The following is an 18,827-nucleotide window of genomic DNA, read 5'->3' as shown; positions in this document are numbered from 1 at the left end:
CCCATATATATTGAATACTCATTTTTGTCAACAAAAGTCTAATAACTGTACAGGAAATCGTAAGCTAAAGTAATGCAAATGTATAGTTTTACAGCTGTCTAGAAGATTCCAATACTAATTGTAGCGAGTGAACAATTTCTTGTAGGATTAGAGATGCAATCATGAGATGTTAGAGCTACTGATACAGCATATTTCCCAGTCCTTTACTTAAAGGCAAGAGAAGCTTTTTCATGGTAGAGCTGATTGCTCTTTTATTCTTAATTATATATTTGTTTTTGTGGCTTGTCAGGTAGTTAATTTTTACACAAGAGGTGCAATATTTGTCTAGGTCAAACTTCACAAGTTTTTGGCATTGCTTTAAAAATAAAAAAAATAATGCATTTTATTCCATTTATTTTGTCCACTTAATTTTGTTCATTTCATCACTAATTTCTTTAGTTCAAAATAAGAACTAGTATCATGACATGATTGATTTTGGTTGATTTAAAATCAAATTCAGCATCTGTCCATAACTATTCATTTTCTAGTAAACTTCCAGCAAACTTTTCAATCTTGTATCTGCACATATCTATGGTGTAGTATGAAAGAGTAATATATGAGTTATACCTATTCCATCTTTCCATCTCAGGAGTAATATCACCTAAGTTCCATTCTGCTTATGCAGTTGTTTTGAGGGCTACTAGCCAGTACAGAAGCAAGTAATAAAAAAAAAAAAAAAAAAAAAAAAAAAAAAAAAAGAAAGAAATCTAGTTTGTAACTCCATGTGAATGTTTGAAAAACATAACAGAATTGCAAATGGCTGAACATTTTAAGAAATGTTACAACTTTTTACTTCTGGGAACTTAAAAAATCACAAATCTTTAAGTGTATATTAATTTCCTTCCTGAAAAGCAATTTGGTTTTTTATTTAAGTGTTGCAAAAAAAGCTCAACAATTGTCTGTGGTGGATTGAGGCCAGACAGTAGATAATTCATTTAACATTGGTATCTTCCTTTAAATAGGAGGAAAGCCAAACCTGCTGAAGCATTTATTGTAAGGAGACAACAAAACTCTCTATAGATGCATTTTTGGATGTGTATTAGATAATCACACAAAGAAAGAATGAAAAAAGTGTTTGAGAGACAAATTGTAGAGACACTTTTCAGAGAAGTTTATGGATACAAGTAAGAAGTACATGTTACTTTCTGTATCATCTTTTAGTCTTAAGATTATAAAAGCAGATCCTTGGAATGAGATCCTGGCATCCTGTGAGAAATATGGAGTTTTGAGTATTGGTCTAATCAAGTTAGGACATTTGCCCACAAAAAGTCTTCAAGAGAGGAGCTAAAAACTAGACAAAACTTACAAGCACAGCTCAAAGAATGGAAATATTAGGTCAGCATTGGCTGCTTTTGATAATCAAAAGACTTTTTCTTAAACTAGATTCTGAAGTTCTTTAAACAGGAACTGTAGTTTGACCTTAGTGGAAAAGCAATACTTTGTGCTAGCTCTATATTTTTAAGCAATATTATATAAAAATTTGGTAATATTGAGGATCAGGTTAAGTGTAAAATATCTTTGCATTGCAAGTTGTTTGCAATTTCAGTGGGGATTTTGGGGTTTGGGGTTTTTCTGTTGTTATTTGGAGTTGAATAGTATTTTTTTTCCTTTTTACTTGAATTTGATTTTACTGATTAATTCTCCATGCTCTGTTAGTTGCAGCACTGAATTTCTGAGTCCAAATGCATGTTGCTAAGGATGTAATCTTGTATTTTGGTAGAGAAAATCCAACTCTGGGCACCTAATATTGTTAAAATAATTAGATGTCTTAGATAAGATAAGATTAGACTGATGTCCTGGTTCGTTCAGGAGTGTCACACTGGATTCTACAGAGCTTGAAGCTTCAGGATACTGCTGGCAGGATAGAAGTGGGCATATCTGCAGAGCTCAAATACAGTTAATGGCTAAGGGGCTCCTTGGACTATAAAATTATGTATCCCCAATATTTTTACATGTGAATCAAGTCCTGTTTCATTCAGAAATTAAAAAAATTGAACACGTTTCTGCACAACTAGAGCACTTTTTTCTTTTTTTTCCTTTTTTTTTTTTTTTTTTTTTAATTAACATTATCTCTCTTACTTCCACAGAACATGCACTGGGAAACAAGGGATGTTTTTTTCTCAAAATGTTTTTTTCTTTTTAACTACAATAGTTCCACTGTGTTAGTCACGGGTTCTTGTGTTGCGTTTTCATCTTATTTGAAATTTAACTTCTGGGACAAAAAGGTAAAGAAAAGAACAGTACACAGACTCACAACTCGTGGTGGGAATGAATCTGGGCAGATAAACTGTGTTGTTGTGTCAGAGCCATTTCATGCTGGATTTATGTTCTACAAACGGATAAGTGACAAAAAAAATTTTGATGTGTACTACATGTTTGCCCAGAAGACATGAGATTAACTCTGTAGACATTAACTTGAAGGGTAGTTCATAACAGATTTTCCTGTTACTCTTGTGAAAATTTTTGCTCTGCAATGCATAATTTTTCTGTTTCTTTGCTTGTCAAGGAATTTCTTGGGTTTATGTTGCATCAATGCATTCTACCACTGTTATAGTATAATAAAAGATGATAGGATGCAGTAGTATATTTAGATATATAAAAGCAGACCCTTATATTTACACAAATCCATACTTAGCTTGCAGAGGGATGTTTAAATTTCAGTCTTACTGTTCAGAACTTGACTTTCTTTTCTTTGTTCCTGTTTCCTTCTGAGAAGTTCTCTCTGCCTTATTTTACTTATGTAATGGAAGGTGATAATAAGAGTTCTTTCTGCTGTAAACTGTCATTCTTGGAATTAATTTTGGTACAGATGGGATTTGTCTACCTTTATTCTGAAATTTTCCAGAGTTCTTATATGCTGTATCCTGGAGGGGATGTGTGCGATCTGGCAGTTACTAGAGTTCAACTGTACACTCCAACTTCTAGAAATTTTTTTTTAATCCTTACTATTTCAAGGATTTAATATCTTTGTTTTAAGGTTTTTTTTGGGGGGGGTATGGGGTTGTGTTGTTTGTTTGGTTTGGGTTTTTTTGAGTAAAAATGGAAATTTAAATGCAACATGATACTGGACTTAGAATGTTGGATAAATTAGTTATTTTCAATACTTTTGGAGAAAAAGTATTGTAATGTATTTTCAAAGATGCTTGAAAGTTCTCTGAACAATGCTTGTTTGCATGTTTGCTGGTTTTAGGAGAAGTAAAACTGCATATGAATGTTTATGAATTTTGCATTACACAACTCAGCTTACTGTATGAGCAGTGAAAGCTGGAGTGCTTTTTCATTTTTATGGTGGGTTTGCTTTTATTATTTACCTTTTACTACTGGCACATAAGTGAGGGACTGATTTGACTGAATAAAGACTCACTGGCTTCAGTAGTGACTTCCACTTTTTTTGCAGTTATTACGTGACTCATATGCCTAAAAATAGTCTTAGTTTGAAATCAGTAGTATCAACACCAAAATATTGAAAGCAGGAGGTAGAAGTGAAAGTTCCTGTGGCACAATGGCCACATCTGGTTTAATTTCAGATCTATGGGGTTGCCTCCTCCAGAACATGATAGATCTCCCAGAAGGAGCCTAAGCAATGGCACAGGTTTTTATTCATGCACCAAAGTTAATTAGCAACATTACTGATTACTTTATGTACATCCTGGGAGGCTGTGAAGGACAGAGATCAGTTTTTAAATGTGTCCCAGTGCTACTTCCTGTGGTATCTGCTGTAGTTATGTGTAGCTTATAACTACAGTTGTTCACCCGGGTACTGAATTAAATGCAGTTTTCAGTTTTGTCATATGAAAAACTTTTCTACCCAGTAAATGCACTGTTGGTTTCATGCCCTGTAAAAAAATCAGCAGAAAAAGGAGTCCTGAAGACTAGAAAAGATCTAGCAATGTAGAATCTAAAATCAGAATTCTGGGAGGTAGAGGAAAATGTCAAATAAACTGCATGAGTTCTTAAATACTTGTGAGTGGAAACCAAGCACCATTTTCTCTTTCAGCAAATGCTATTTCAGGATTGTTTTGGAGGATTTCTGATGTTATGGAAAATGCTCATAAAGGGAGATACGCAAGAGAGAATTTATTTCTCAGAGTCTCTTTTATGTTAAAAAATTGTGAAAAAATTGTGTATCAAACTTATGATTCTAGGTGTATAATATCACCTATACAGAGAATGCATATTTAAATCTAGAGTGTTTGAAAGGTCAGAGCTAAAAGATTCTCTGCAGATTTTTTGGGTTCAAAAGCTGTCATATAGAAGCTAAAGTTGAGCAATTTTGTCTCCTCCTACACTGGAAGGCAAAGCATAATACTGAAGAATTACACTTCACTCACTATGGTACTACCACGTAAACCCTGGAGGGAAAGAAAGTTAATTTCATTCTAGACTGTGTCAAGTTATATTTTTCTTGCATTCAGGTTATGAGCTAGCAAACTAGCCATCCTTATTATAATCGTCATCATTTTTATTATGATTATTTTATTACATTGACAAGAAAAAAGAAATAATTGTTAAAAAAAATTGGATGCTTTAGTTCTGGGGAGGACAAGCTGATAGTGGAGAATGGTTTTGTTTTTCTGTCCCTTCTCTGAGGTACGCTTTTTTCACTGTTCTCGCTCTGGCTGTTGTGCAGGTGGTTGACCAGATTGACACACTGACATGTGATCTGCAGCTGGAGGATGAGATGACAGACAGTTCCAAAACAGACACCCTGAACAGCAGCTCCAGCAGCACAACAGCCTCCAGCCTGGAGAAGGTCAAGGTGCGGGGCAGCGCGCCGCTCATCAAGCCGCCTGCGCAGCCCTGTGCCATCCTCACCGTGCTGCGGAAGCCGAACCCGCCCCCGCCTCCGCCCCGCCTGACGCCGCTCAAGTGTGACGAGCCGCCCCGGCCTCCTGCGGCCAACCCAGTCAAGACCAACGGCACTTTGCTGCGAAATGGGGGCCTGGCCGTCGGGCCCGGCCGCGTCCCGAATGGAGACGCGTGCTGTGTACCGAACAGCAGCTTGGAGAAGGTGGTGATGCCGCCGCTGGTGCACAGAGCTGAGAAGGAGCGGTGTCCCCAGGCCGGGGCGAGGGAGCGCGTTCGGTTCAGTGAGAAGGTGCAGTACCACGGCTATTGCCCCGACTGTGACGTTCGGTACAACATCAAAAACAGGGAGGTGCATTTGCACAGCGAGCCGGCCCGGGCTGCAGGAAAGCTGCCACCTCCTCCACCTCCATTGCCTCCATTTCTTCTGGAAAATGGAGGGTTGGGGATAAGTTCCAGTAATAGCTTTCCTCCTCCAAGACCTGCAACTGTGCCTACACAAACTGTACCAAAACCCCAGAAGACCATCTTGAGGAAATCAACCACTACAACAGTGTGAAGTATGCCCCTTGTAATAACTCTTTGTTTTTTCCTATATATAAGCGTAAATAGGTAATGAGCACTTTCTACTTGAGCAATAAAAAGACCCAATGTATTACACCTTCTGTCCAGTGAAGTGGCGTAAAAATCACATGGTAAGTACAAAGAGGAATACTTGTTGATCTTATTTATACTCAGCAATGTTAGGAATGAAACACTTGACTCAGCCAATATATCAAACAGAAATTCAACTTCCTAATTAATTTGGTAACATATGAGCAAAGACAGCACTGGGTACAGTGGTGAGGGCTTTCCCCTCTGACTGCACACCAGTTGTTGGGCTTGCTGGTATTTATCGATCATATTCATGCATATTCATAATCTTTTCCTAGGTTCTATGTGAGCTTTCAACAGTTTCCATTTCTACCTTTAACATCACAGTTCTATATTCCAGGGTGATGAATCTATGATGGTAATGTTTGGTTTCTTTCCAATTTCTATACCCTATTCTGTCCAGATGGCGGGATCCAACTTCTATTTTCTGGGATCATTAATCTATGGTAGTGATGTCCAGCTTCCCCTTTTGATGTCACTAATCAGCAATCTTGATGTCCATCTTTCTCCAGGAGCTTGAGATAGGGTCACTTCCCTTCCTGTTTTAATCCTTTGTACATTCTAAAGCTACAGTTTAAAATCCTTAGTAGTAAGCAACATTCTAAGGTTATAATTCAAAAATCCTTATTATCAACCAGCTTAAGACTTATCTTTTCTAGAAGAACAGTTTAATATCCTTAATACTAAGCAACATTCTAAAATTATAATTCAAAAGTTCTTATTACAGAACAACTTAAGACTTATAATTGTTATTTACACACAAAAGATTGGTTCAAAAGCCTTCTTTCATGCTTTCCTTGGCTGTTTATTAGAACTCATCTTTATAGCTATCCTATGGCCGTGTTCCACACATTTCATAACCACAGCTACGCAAGTTGCCTTTGTTTACCTGACATGAAACACAACTTTCTATTTCACACCAAAAATACCCTTACAGCAAAGGGTGCTGAAAAGATAATCATTATTTAGCACCAAAGTTATAAACATCTGTAGCAGTTTATTATTTGTAGTGTGGTTTAAAAGACAATGACAAGAAAGTTCAGTGTGAAAATGCTGCGTAGTGGTATGTGATAGGTTTCAGTCTATCTGACATAAGGGAATAACCATTTCTCTCCTGGATTTAGGGACTTTTCAAATGTCTTTTGATGAAGCCAAGTGGAGTACCAGGTAACAGCCTTTGACTGAATTCTAGCAAATGCTTTTTTTCTCATCATGAGTGCTTTGAGCAAACTCACTGTATGTGGTGGTTGCAGTAGGGAGTAATCACTGGATTCTCAGCAGCTTGGTCTTTGGTGGGGAAGTAAAAAGATAATGGAAATGTATGTTGGTGTGGCTCTAGAAAACTGAGTTTCATTTTGCTTTGCACTGTCTCAGTGCATCATTACCAATGTTTGAGATGAGCAGGATGGTCCCATTAAGTTCCCCTTTTTTCTCCATCTGCAAAATGGTAGTGATATTTTTTTTCATGGTGCAATGGCAGTAGGCTGAAAAAACAAAGCCCAGTCCTGTGTTTTTCACAAAGCTTTTGTCTGGTGCAAATCTTCTTTTTGAAGGCAAAGAAAATGTTGCTTAAGGCCTCCAGGGACATCCACAATTCATGTAAAGAGCTTTGAAGTTGAAAAGCTCTGTGCAATTATGAAGCATTAACATGCAAAATAAGATACTTTACATGTTACCACATTTTAATAGTGAACCCAATTAATATTCTTACTAGTTGAAAAAAAAAAGTCCTCAGTGTTTTTAATTATTTTATGAGAGAATATCCTTTTATTCCCACAAAGAGAATTGCAGGGACTTAGAGTTTAAAAAAACATCCAGTCAATTAATAAATCCGATACTAAGTCTGTTGTTTACAAAACTTGTGCCAAAATAATCTCAATGGCCAACAGTAAATACTATATTTAAAAAAGTCAGCATATTTCAGATGAAATATAGAAGGCACTTTATGACAAAAAAGAAAAATCCAGACAAAACAGGTTTTGAATTTTAATTTCTATTTACATCTAGTAATAGGTATTAAACAGATATTATGTTTCCCTGTATAGGTGTTCTAATATTTAAACCAAAATAATAAGAATAATTATAACAAAAGTCCCATCACATGACTACTGTTTGTAAACCTTTGCAGTAAGCAAATATTTTATTTTGTGCGAATACACATCCGGGGTCTAAAGCCTCATGAAGTATTCCCTGCATAAAAGGAAAGAAAGGAAATCCTAAATTCTTAATCATGTTTTCCCCTCATGCCTCCCATGTGTTTTTCATGATGAATTTTACATTTGGTATTGTTTGACTGTACTTAATCCCACAAGAGCTGTTGCCAAGTGCAGTAAGTCCAGGCACTTGCAGCAGGAGACAGTAACTTACCCTGCATCTGTGTGAGATCTCTGCTGCCCAAATCAGGATGATGGCAGGTGCATTCTGCTCATGTGCAGGAACGCCACAGCACCTCCCTTGCTCATACATTGAAAACTGCATTTGAAATCACTGGAACAATGTGCGGACATATCCACATTGGATATGTCCAATATGGATATGTCCATTGGTTATGTCCAATATGGATATGTCCCTTTTCTTTTAAAAAGAAAATTCCTGCTGTCCCTACTTTATCACTGCTTTACAGATCATACACTTGCTCTGAGCTAGTTTAGAATATTTTTAATTCTTAAGCAAGCTGCTGGTTACAAGAAATAAGATAATGCAAATCAAATATTGCACATAAAATACTAAAGGAAATAACACTGAGTAATTTTAGAGTGTTACAGTTTGGTGCATATGTGTTACCTCACGTGGGTTTGTTTTTTTGGTAAGAACTCACCTCTGATAGCAGAGCACTGCATTTCTCCTCTGGGCTTGTCAGTCTTGTGAACATGTGAGCACCTCCACACTGAATGTGCATTGATGTACATGGAAATTTCAGTTTTGTAAGAGTTATCAGCTGTGGGAAGCTTAAACAGCATCCAAGTTTCAGCAGTTAGTGTTCATTTTTGGTACCCAGTATCTTGCATCTCATACTTTGTCTTCTCCTTCAGAAGTGCTTTCTTGTCTCTTTCCCCTTACCTCCTGAATATCTTCATATGATATGGCTGTGCCATGAAGAGGTGCAGCTTTTCAAATGCAATGCTATCTCTGACCAGAAATGCAGCTTCAAAATGTGATGGAAAAACATTGTTTTTCTGCAAAGTTTGACAACCCAGGCTTTCTTTTATACAACATGTTCCAAGGTCTCTGTTAAATTATAGAACAAACATCGAATCAATTATGTTTTAATGAGAATGTCTCTGGTGTGTGTCCTGTTCTAAGGTATTTTTGTCAGAGTAATAATTTCACATTAATAATGTGTCAGCATAAAATTAAGGTTAAAACGGTAAACTTGCAAAATTTGGGAAACAATTAACTTTAAATTTTGGAGCACTGTTTGGAAACTGCTAATAGAAATGGTGTAACAACAAATGCAATAGTGTATTCAGCGAACAGTATTTTTTACATTTATATTCGGAATGTAAAGTCTTTGAAGCATTTTTGAACACCTACAAAACAGTATGTTTCACACTATACTGAGGAAAACCCAATAAACTGACCAGAACTGGACAGGAGTTGTCTGCATATGTATTGTAAATGTAATATTCTCTGAGATTACATTTAGTGTTTTGCAAATATGCTTCTACCTGAAAAAAAATGAAAGTCCAATAACAGTACTCAGAGCTTTAATTCAGTATTTGTCATCACATCAGTCTGCTGTCTAGCTTTAATTTCCTATGGTATTTTAAAATATAAACTGTCCAGATTTAGACTTCCCAAATGCAAATAGGAGAAGGTAGTTTCTATCAATTTAATGAAGGACACAAGTTTAGCAAAAATAGAATAAAAAAATGAAAATTACTTAATTTGTAATAATGGCATTTATTAAAAAAGTTAACCCATGAATGCATTGCAAGAAAGGAAAACTAGGAGAGTAACATCCAATAACAATCCTTTTGAATGACATAAGGTAGGAATCTTCAAAAAGATAATGGATCTTTCTGCTACCTGGTAAGTCACTATTCTTGCTTCTGTCTTATTGTCTGGAGTTGCTACCTTTCATCACGTCGTCAATTTTTTCTTAGAAACAAGAAAAAATTCCAAATCTTCATTGATGTTTTTTATTATTAAATAAATATTTTATTTAAAATTAGATGTGAAATAAGTCAAGTATGCTACAGCTCTTTTATTAGCTTTCTCCAGATAATTTACTCATTGGTTTTGAAGCAGAGAGCAGTATGAATTCTTTAATGACCAGAGAGGTTTTTAGGTGGACGTTTGCTCAGATCTCTTTCTCTCCATGTTCTAATTACGGCTTTCCTTTTAGTAACGCCACAAACAGTAATCTTATTTATGCATATAAAAATCTTACTGTGGTTGCTGTGTCACCTGTCTGATGTAGTCTTAAAGTGGGCATGAGTATTGGGCACAAATTTTTGCAGATGCAGCATTTCTCATGCTCTATTTGTATATGTACTGTGAGCCATGCTTTTTCAGGGGCAGTATGTGTGTGTTTAGAAGCAAAATACCTAACGACTGCTCAAACTAGTAATAATATTGAAAGCATTAATACTCACTAGTGCAGAAGGGTCTTGCAAGTGAGGTGTGCACAAAGGGATGTGGTAGAAATGTATATGGTTAACCTTGCTAAGCACAATCACTAGAATTCTCAATTTGAAAAAATATATGGCATCTGTTTCATAAACACATTGTATTTTGTAGGGGTATTTGGGATATATCTCATGCAATATTTACATGCTGCAGCCTAAAATTTCTGTATCTGTATTAGCACAGACCACAACTGAAGCAGCAGCAGCAACAACAGCTCTGGTGTTACTGGGTCAGTATGTTGTGGAGCAGTGCATGCAAACTGCAGTGCAGCCTCATCTTTGCTAGCAGTTTCATGTTGATGATTTTTAGTTGACAAAGTAGCAGGGATTTTATCTCAATCACCTGTTTTATGGTGGCTAATAGTCCAAAAGAGCAAGGTTCCCCATCAGCCGTAATTTTGTCAAGGGATTTTTAAGTAAGCCATCTTGGGATAGCTCTGGGGAGCACAAGCAAGCTGACTTTCAATTCTGATCCTAAGTGATTTGACATGTCTCTAACTCATAGAGCTCTCTTGTTAGCTGAGGCTGCTGGGATGAGTATCCTGCTGCATGAGAGATGCCCCTGCTCAATTCAACCAATGCAAGTCTGCTCCTGTTCTCTGAGCCCTCACATTTTCTCATGTATGGCAATGTTCTTGTTGCTACATTGTGGGAGAGTTTTGTTAAGAATTTACACCTGCAATGTGTTCATCAGCTGAGCTGTATTGTTTCAGTGGTGAAGTATGTCTGTATTTAAGTTGCCTGGTCTTTTGTAATGCTAAATCTTTAGAAATTTTGAATGAAGGGTTTTCTTACTTTTGAGGTAATCATTCTCCTGTCAGGTTGCACAAATAAGATGAGAATCATCATGCAGTTATGATGAAGGTGTAGTAGAACTTTTCATACTTTGAGGGATTGGGTTTTTTGTTGAAGGACTCTGTATCTTTTGTTGCATGAAAATGGTTTTTATAGACAGCTGGGAAAAAAGTAGAACATAAATTGCACCCAATAGCAGCCAAGAGCAGTACTTTGAGGCATGAGTAAAACCAGAATAATTCTGCTGCCTTTCTTGGGAAAGATAAGGAGTCTAGGAAGGTCTACGAATTGCTTCATCTTTTCCTCATGGCAAGAGGCTTTTTCTTTAATTCCTGAAATGTTGGATGTGTATACTACAATTCTTTATGGAACTTAGTACAATCTACCTCATTGTTGCTTGTAAAGTATATTAATGAAAAAAAAAAAGATTTTGTAAGAGCTTTCTGAAATCACAGCTGTCTCTAGATTTTGTTTATCTGACATTTTGAATAACTTCTTGTGTAATCTTGCAAGCAATAATGGGAAAAATTACACCAGAAAGGAAAATAATAGGCAAATTTAAAAAAAAAAATCTTTCAGCAGATGTGTTTAAGTATGTTCTTCAGTGGTTTTTACATGATGATAATAACATCAATATGAGAGCTTGTTTCTCTTTATGTAGGGTTCTTATAATTACTTGAAAATCTTAAATGATGAGATTAATATGACTGTATTAACTGGTAAGGAAAAAGCCAGTCAGTGTCAGAAATTCTCATTTCCTTTCCAGTTCAGCATTGATTTTCCTAAGTGAAAGTTGTGTGTGTTGGTCTTCTTGGACAAATTAGCATGTAAAAACCAGAACATTATGATAGTGTCTTTTTATATAAACCTCTAATGCCTACAGGATATTTTGGTTTTCCTCTTTTTTTGCAAATACCGTGATGATTGTCTACTGGAGTTAAATTTTGTTTTATGTCCCTATAGCCCTTCAAATCAAATTTAAAGCTGTCTCAACAAGCCCTGGTAACTCCTAAGCTAAGATCCCTATTTGTTGACAGTAGGCTTGGTGTTGTATAAACTGAGCTGTGATCAAAACACCCGAAGTTCTGCTGGTCACACCAATCTCTAAGCCACATATTACTCTTCATGATTTTCCTGTTTCTAACCCCTTCATTCCCTGAAAATGAGAGGACAGAGACACAAGTTGTATTCTCCAGATCCCTTGACCAGTTGTCTCAAGGCCCTGAGGACATGCCTGATTCTTGACAAGAGTCAAGAAGCCTTCTTGACGGGATTTCATTGCCACCTCCCAGAAAAATCAATAGAGACTGATAATCAGTGGCCTGTACCAGGCTGGGTTGTTCCCTGGTGATGTCTCTTACATGGACCTCAGGGAGGCAACAAACCTCCGTGTGGGTTGGGTCTGGTAAGCATATTGGGCCCTCCATTCCTCTCAAAAGGGAGTCACCAGTGACTACTGACCTTCTTTTTATTTAATTCAGGAGGTCATGGTGTGGGGGTGGGCTTCTTTGCCCTAGGAAGGTCAAGAAAGTATACAGCCCGTGATGAACACAGACTGGTAAAGTGGTAACAGCAGACAAAGAGAAGGCTGAGGCACTAAACTTTTTTACTTCATTCAATGGCTTCAGTCAACCTCTCTTCCTCTCAGCTCTCAAGTGGGTAGAAGCTAAGTTCATCCCACTGTAAATGAGAATGAGATCTATGAGCACCCAAAGAGCCTGAATGTATGTAAGTCTATGGGACCCAGTGAGATGCATCCCAGAGCACTGAGGGAATTGGCTGCTGTAGTTGACAGCCCACTCTCCATGAGACTCAAAAAGTTGTGGCACTCAGGGGAAGTCCCAGGCAACAGGAAAAAGGGAAACATTGAACCAATTCATCTTAAAAAAGGGTAGAAAGGAGAAGCCTGGGAGCTACCAGGCTGTCAGTCTTACCTTGGTGCCTGGGAAGGTCATGGAGCAGATCCTCCTAGAACACACATGGAGGACAGGAAGGTGATTTGAGACAGTCTGCAAAGCCGATCAACTTGTGATCTACAATGCAGAGACTACATCAGTAGGCTTCCTTCCCCTGAAGGACTACAGGCATTATCTGACTCTTATAGGGCATTTGAGTTTTCTCCAACATCCTTCTTTCTGAACTGGAGAGGTATGGATAGACTATTCAGTGAAGTAGGGATTATTTGGATGGTCACATCCAAATAAGAGGGAACTGGTGAACAGCTTGATGTACAGATAGAGATCAGTAGTAAGTGGTACCCCTTGCCTCTGGGCTCTGTACTGGGACCAGTATTATTTAATATCTTTATTAGTGATGTAGATAAAGGGGTCAAGTTCACTCTCATCAGGTTTGTGGATGACACAAAGCTGAGCGGTGTGGCAACACTCCTGAAGGACAATATGCCATCCAGAGGAACCTGCACAAGTTTGAGAAGTGGGTCCATGGGTAACTCATGAGGTTCAATAAGGCCAAGTGCAAAATGCTGCACCTGGGTCAGGTAAGCCCCCAGTATCCATGCAGGCTGCAGGATGCACAGATCAAAGGCTGCCCTACTGAGGACTTAATGGGTGCTGGGGGATCAGAATTTGGACATGAGCTGGTATGTGTGTACATAGCCCAGAAAGCCAGCTGTATCCTGGTCACATCAAAAGTGTGTCCTATGGGTTAAAGAAAGTGATTCTGCTCCTCTAGTCTGCACTGGTGGGACCCCAGCTGGTGTACTGCCTCTGCCTCTGGAGTCCTCAGAAGGAAAAGATACAGACCTATGTAATCAGGTCCAGAGAAGGGCCTCAAAACTGAGCAGAGAGAGCACCTTCCCTACAAGGAAAGACTGACAGACTTTGCATTATTTAGCCTGGAGAAGAGGTAGAGAAGTAGAGACTGACTTTGAACCCAGGAAGGAGGAAGGCATAGAAGGTGATGTAAGATTTAGTTTTTATTTGTTATTTTCCTACTCTTATTTAATTGGTAATAAATTAATTTCTCCAAATCCAGTCTGTATTACCTGTGATAGTAATTGTTGAGGGGTATCTTCCTTTACCTGATCCTACTCTTGAGCCTTTTGTTACATTTTTTCTACCCTGTCCAGCTGAGGAGGGGGAGTAAATAGAGCATCTTTCATGGGCTTTCATCCAGCCAGGGTCAGCCCCCTTACAAGCAGTGTCTAAGAGTGCCAAGATCTAGTGAGCCGTTACTGGAAAAAAACTTTTCCTTATAACTGATCTTCAGAAGAAGTGCAAATTAGAAATTCAGAAAAAGAAAATAATTTCATAGTAAAAGTTTAAAATTTCTGGTTATTATTTGATTTAACTTAAATTATTAAATATCTAGAGGGAGCTTATTCATTAATTCAATGGAAATAAAGTTTCTGAAAGCAGAGGACCCATTAATATTGCAAAAAAAATAGGTATTGTTATCTGAGTTAATAAAATCCAACTAGAAATAAGAGTAAAATTCTTCACAGTGAGAAGAACTTATTTGGAAAAGTAGGCAGTAATCCACTGTATGAAGTCTTTTAATTAATTCCGCATTTCTTTAAAAAGGAGGCACATGAAGTCTAAGGAAAATACTACAGTTGTAAGGAGGAAGGCAAAGTAATTTACTCTAATGCTCACTGTTAGCCATTAAAAGAACTGATACACCTTTCATTAAAAGACAGATGAAAAATATACTTTTCTGATGTAGCCAGCAGGTGCAGTTTTGTACTTGACAGAGAGGAGGGATGAAAAGAATCAGTTAAGCATGCCAGAAGCAATGAAAAAATTAAAATGTCAAACTTCATTTTTTATAGACAGGCACAACTCAGTACAAATTGTTCAGGGTGTTAATGAATTGCTTCTACTTGTATGGTGACTTGAAAGGAATGTGTTGGATGGCTTTTATGAATATATAGTGCTTCTCTACCATCTAGAATTATGATTTCAGAGCAAACCATCTGTCTATATCTGTGTTGAAAATCTACAGCAGAACAGCATACTCTAGATCAACTGTACTGACAAATCCTTTCGCAGCCAAAATGCTTCTCAGCTATGCAGGTATCAATCTCAGGATCAGTCAGTAGATGCAGCCATAAACAAACACTCTTAAAATTCCAGTGATGATATAACTTAATTTTACTCTGATCTGTTTCTGGGAAAAACATCCTAACTCACTTTTGCTGATCATTCCTGTGTCCTATATATATTATCTTCCTTTTCCTTTTCCTTTTCCTTTTCCTTTTCCTTTTCCTTTTCCTTTTCCTTTTCCTTTTCCTTTTCCTTTTCCTTTTCCTTTTCCTTTTCCTTTTCCTTTTCCTTTTCCTTTCCTTCCCCTTCCCTCCCCTCCCCTCCCCGTACAGAATGGAGAACTTTGTTCCAAGTTGTGTAATTTGATGTAATCTGAGGTTGATTCTATCACGCTCAGACTTAAGTCTCCAAATGGGAAACCACATTTAAAGCCTGAATTGTATTACTTAGGTAGAAGAAGAATTAAATAAGGAAAGTGTTGCAGCAGAACAGTAACTACATATAAACCTAAGGCTCAACATTTAAATTTTCTAGTACTAAGGCATTTTTTTTACATGCATTGCTCATTTTCATCCACTTCTTTTTTTGGTACTCAGATCCAACTGTAAGAAGACATGGTGTTCAGTCATTTATTTTTAGTCTAGCAGGATAAGAAATAAGGTTGTAAATAAATTCACTTATTTCTAGAAAGAAGATGGCCAGTGCAGCAAGCTTCACTGTTGATCTTGTCTGAATTCTCAGACTGAGGCAGGAAAACTATTAGAAAAGCATTTATATGTACTAATATGTTTTTTAACAATTTTCTTTCGGTGTCACTCATTAATCATGCATACATTAATTATTTGTCTCTCAGACATGCAGTGAATCTTTTAAAGCATGTTTAAATGAATACTTCATGAGCTTTCAGCACCTGTGCTTTGTGGTGTGTTTTCAAGAAAAATTTGATCTATGAGTGGAAGCTGTAAATGTTGGAAACACAAAGCAGGGAGCTTTATCATAGAACCATAAGAGTCTAGGAAAAAAAGGTATGCATTATTAATTATTAAATAGACCAGAAGGCTACAGTATAAGCTTACTGTTTAACAGGAAATTGCTGGATAAGACAAATTTATATCATCTGCTTCATCTATATTGATTGGAAAAACTATGAACTGTACATCAGTTCTTCATGAGGAAAAGGCTGAAGTACTCAACAGGAGAAACAGTTGCTGTACCCATCACTAATGAGGGTGTAAAGGAGGACCCTGGGAAGTACCAACCTATCAGCCCCATCTCCAAGCCTAGGAAGATCACAGAGCAGATCCTCCTAGAAGCTCTGCTTCTAGGCACATGGAGGCCAGGGAGCCTCCATGTGTGTGGCTGCACACTCTAGAGTATGGCTGCACAAGGATGAGTCCTGCCCAAGCAACCTGGTGGCCTTCTGTGATGGAGTGGTTACACCAGTGGGTAAGGGAAGGGCTACAGGGGTCATTTATCTGGACTTCAGTAAGGTCTTTGACATGGTCCCCCATAACATCCTTCTCTAAGTTGGAGAGAGATGGATTCTGCAGATCAACTGTTAGATGGACAAGGATTTGTTGGGGGTCACATCCAGAGGTTAGTGGCCAAGGGCTCAGAGTCCCAGTGGCAAGTAGTGTCCTCAGGGGTTTGTACTGGGACCAGTGTTCTTTAGTATCTTCATTAATGACATAGACAAAAGGATTGAGCGAATTTGCAGATGACACCAAGCTGAGTAGTGTGGTGACACTCCTAAATGATGGGATTCCATCCAGTGGAACCTGGACAAGCTTGAGTTGTGGACCCATGTGAATATAATAAAATTTAATAAGACTAAGTGCAAAGTGTTTCACCTGGGTTTGGACAAGCTCTTACCAGCCCAGGCTCGGGGAAGAAGGGATCAAGAGCAGCCCTGTGAGGAGGACTTGGGGGGGCCGGTGGGTGAGAGGCTGAACATGACCCAGCCATGGGCACTGTCAGCCCAGAAAGTCACACGTGTCCTGGGCTGCAACCAAAGCAGCATGACCAGCAGGGGAGGGAAGGGATTCTCCCACTCTGCTCTGCTCTAATTAGACCCCACCTGGAAACCTGCATCCAGCTCTAGGGTCCCCAGCACGGGAATCGACCTATTGGAGTAAGTACAGAACCGGGTGGACTGATCACCAAGGTGATTAATAGGATGGAGCATGTCACCTATGAAGAAAGGCTGAGAGAATTGGGACTGTTCAAGTTGGAGAAGAACAGGCTTTGAGGTGACCTAATTCCAGCCTTACAGTACCTGAAGGGAAGAAACCTGTAGAAAGACTTAATACACTACAAGACAAGAGGGAACTGCTTCAGACTGAAGGATGGTAGGTTTAAATTAGATATTAGGAAGAAATTCTTTACTGTGAGGTTGCTGAGGCATTGGAACACATTTCCCAGAGAAGTTACAGATGCCCCATTTTCAGAAGTGTTCAAGACCAAGTTGGATGGGGCTCTGAGCAACCTGGTCAAGTAGGAGGTGTCCCTATCCATGGCAGGGGGCTTAGAAGTAGATAATCTTTGAGGTCCCTTAAACACAAACCATTCTGGAATTCTGTGATTTATGCTAATTTACTCTGTGTGTCTTTGCTGTGTGGTAGAAGATGGTAGAATGATAATCATCATTATCAACCCAGTTGTGTTGATAGGACCACATATGGTCAACTATGTCCTACATGTCCTGTATTTTAATTTTGTAGAAACTGGTGCTTGAAAATAAAGACAGATTAAGGATGCTGCTGTGCTCTTTGCTTTTGCCAGGGAGTGATATTTTTGGTACAGACTTGGACTAGGAAACTCATACGTTTCCTAGGGCCTCAAATTTATATAGGGTGGGTAACTGCATATGTTCAGTTTATGTCGTAAAGGGATGGGGGCTGTGGGGGTAACATCTATGACAAGATGCCAGAAGTGGTCCCCATGTCAGACAAAGCTGTCTTCTCAAAGATGGATCTGCTGCTGACCAAAGCTGTGCTATCAACAGTGTTGGTGCACATCTGTGATAACATATTGTCCTTATTTCCCATTATTCCACTCTGGCCTTTGATTGGCAGTAGGTCAAATTTTTCAAGTTGACTCTGTTTTGCATGTGATGGTAACAGATGAAGGATCTCCCTGTCCTTATCTCTCTATGCTGTTAGCATTTTGTTATATTTTGTCCCTCCATCCAGTTGAGCAATAGGGTGTTTTGGTGGTCACCTGGTGGCCAGATGAAGTCAACCTACCAAGTGACTTATGTTCACATGCCTGGCACTGCCTTGGTGGAGTTGATCTGTTGCCCAAGCCTGGCCTAGGTGAAAGTCACAGCAGCTGGAGTGAAATGCATATTCAGCATTTCTTCCCATAGTGATTTGCTTAGGTGGCAAAAAAGGACACTCTCATTAACATGAAGCTGATGCCATCATTATGGCTTGGTTCAACATGGAAATTGGAAGGGGCTGGCCTACCTTTTCTACCTGGCTTTTCTTCTCAAGACCCAAGCTCTCAAATGTATCTGCAGCATGAAGCTTGAGTGCAGTGGCACATGCTGTGGTCTGTTTTCATAATGCATTACACAAAAAAATAAAAGGAAAATTTTCTTTAAATTTCAATTTCACATTTATTTTATTTTGTGTTAAAAGAACAATTCCAATTTCTATAATGTTGACAAGAGTAAATAAAAGGATCACAGCACAAGAACTAATTTTTCAGAAAATTTTTAGTATATGTATTGTTTGATTATGAAATTATATACTGTATATTCTCTTACCTGTGATAGAACCAGAGCTGCCTTTTCCTTTTCTAAATAAGGAGTTTGATGTCAGTTTTATCTTCAGAGGAACCTTACAAATTGCAGTGAATATAAGCAAGCAGAACACATGATTCTGGGTTGAAATCA

The 18,827-nt window shown here is 38.2% G+C and overlaps 1 protein-coding gene across 5 annotated transcripts in view; it reads left to right on the top strand.

Moving 5' to 3' along the window:
* Positions 1-18,827, top strand: part of PRR16 (proline rich 16) — a 142,755-nt gene that overhangs the window by 89,880 nt on the left and 34,048 nt on the right. For all 5 annotated transcript variants that reach the window (XM_021546199.3, XM_077790378.1, XM_077790377.1 and 2 more), the window contains exon 2: positions 4,670-5,540. In XM_021546199.3, the coding sequence (XP_021401874.1) occupies positions 4,670-5,404 (735 nt within the window). In that variant the 3' untranslated portion in view covers positions 5,405-5,540. The remainder of the gene's footprint in view (positions 1-4,669; positions 5,541-18,827) is intronic.

This window comes from Lonchura striata, chromosome Z (assembly GCF_046129695.1).
Source record: "Lonchura striata isolate bLonStr1 chromosome Z, bLonStr1.mat, whole genome shotgun sequence".
In the NCBI taxonomy this organism is placed as follows: Eukaryota; Metazoa; Chordata; class Aves; order Passeriformes; family Estrildidae; genus Lonchura; species Lonchura striata.
The sequence above is the reverse complement of the archived record's forward strand: the minus strand, read 5'-3'. Positions and strand labels throughout refer to the sequence as shown.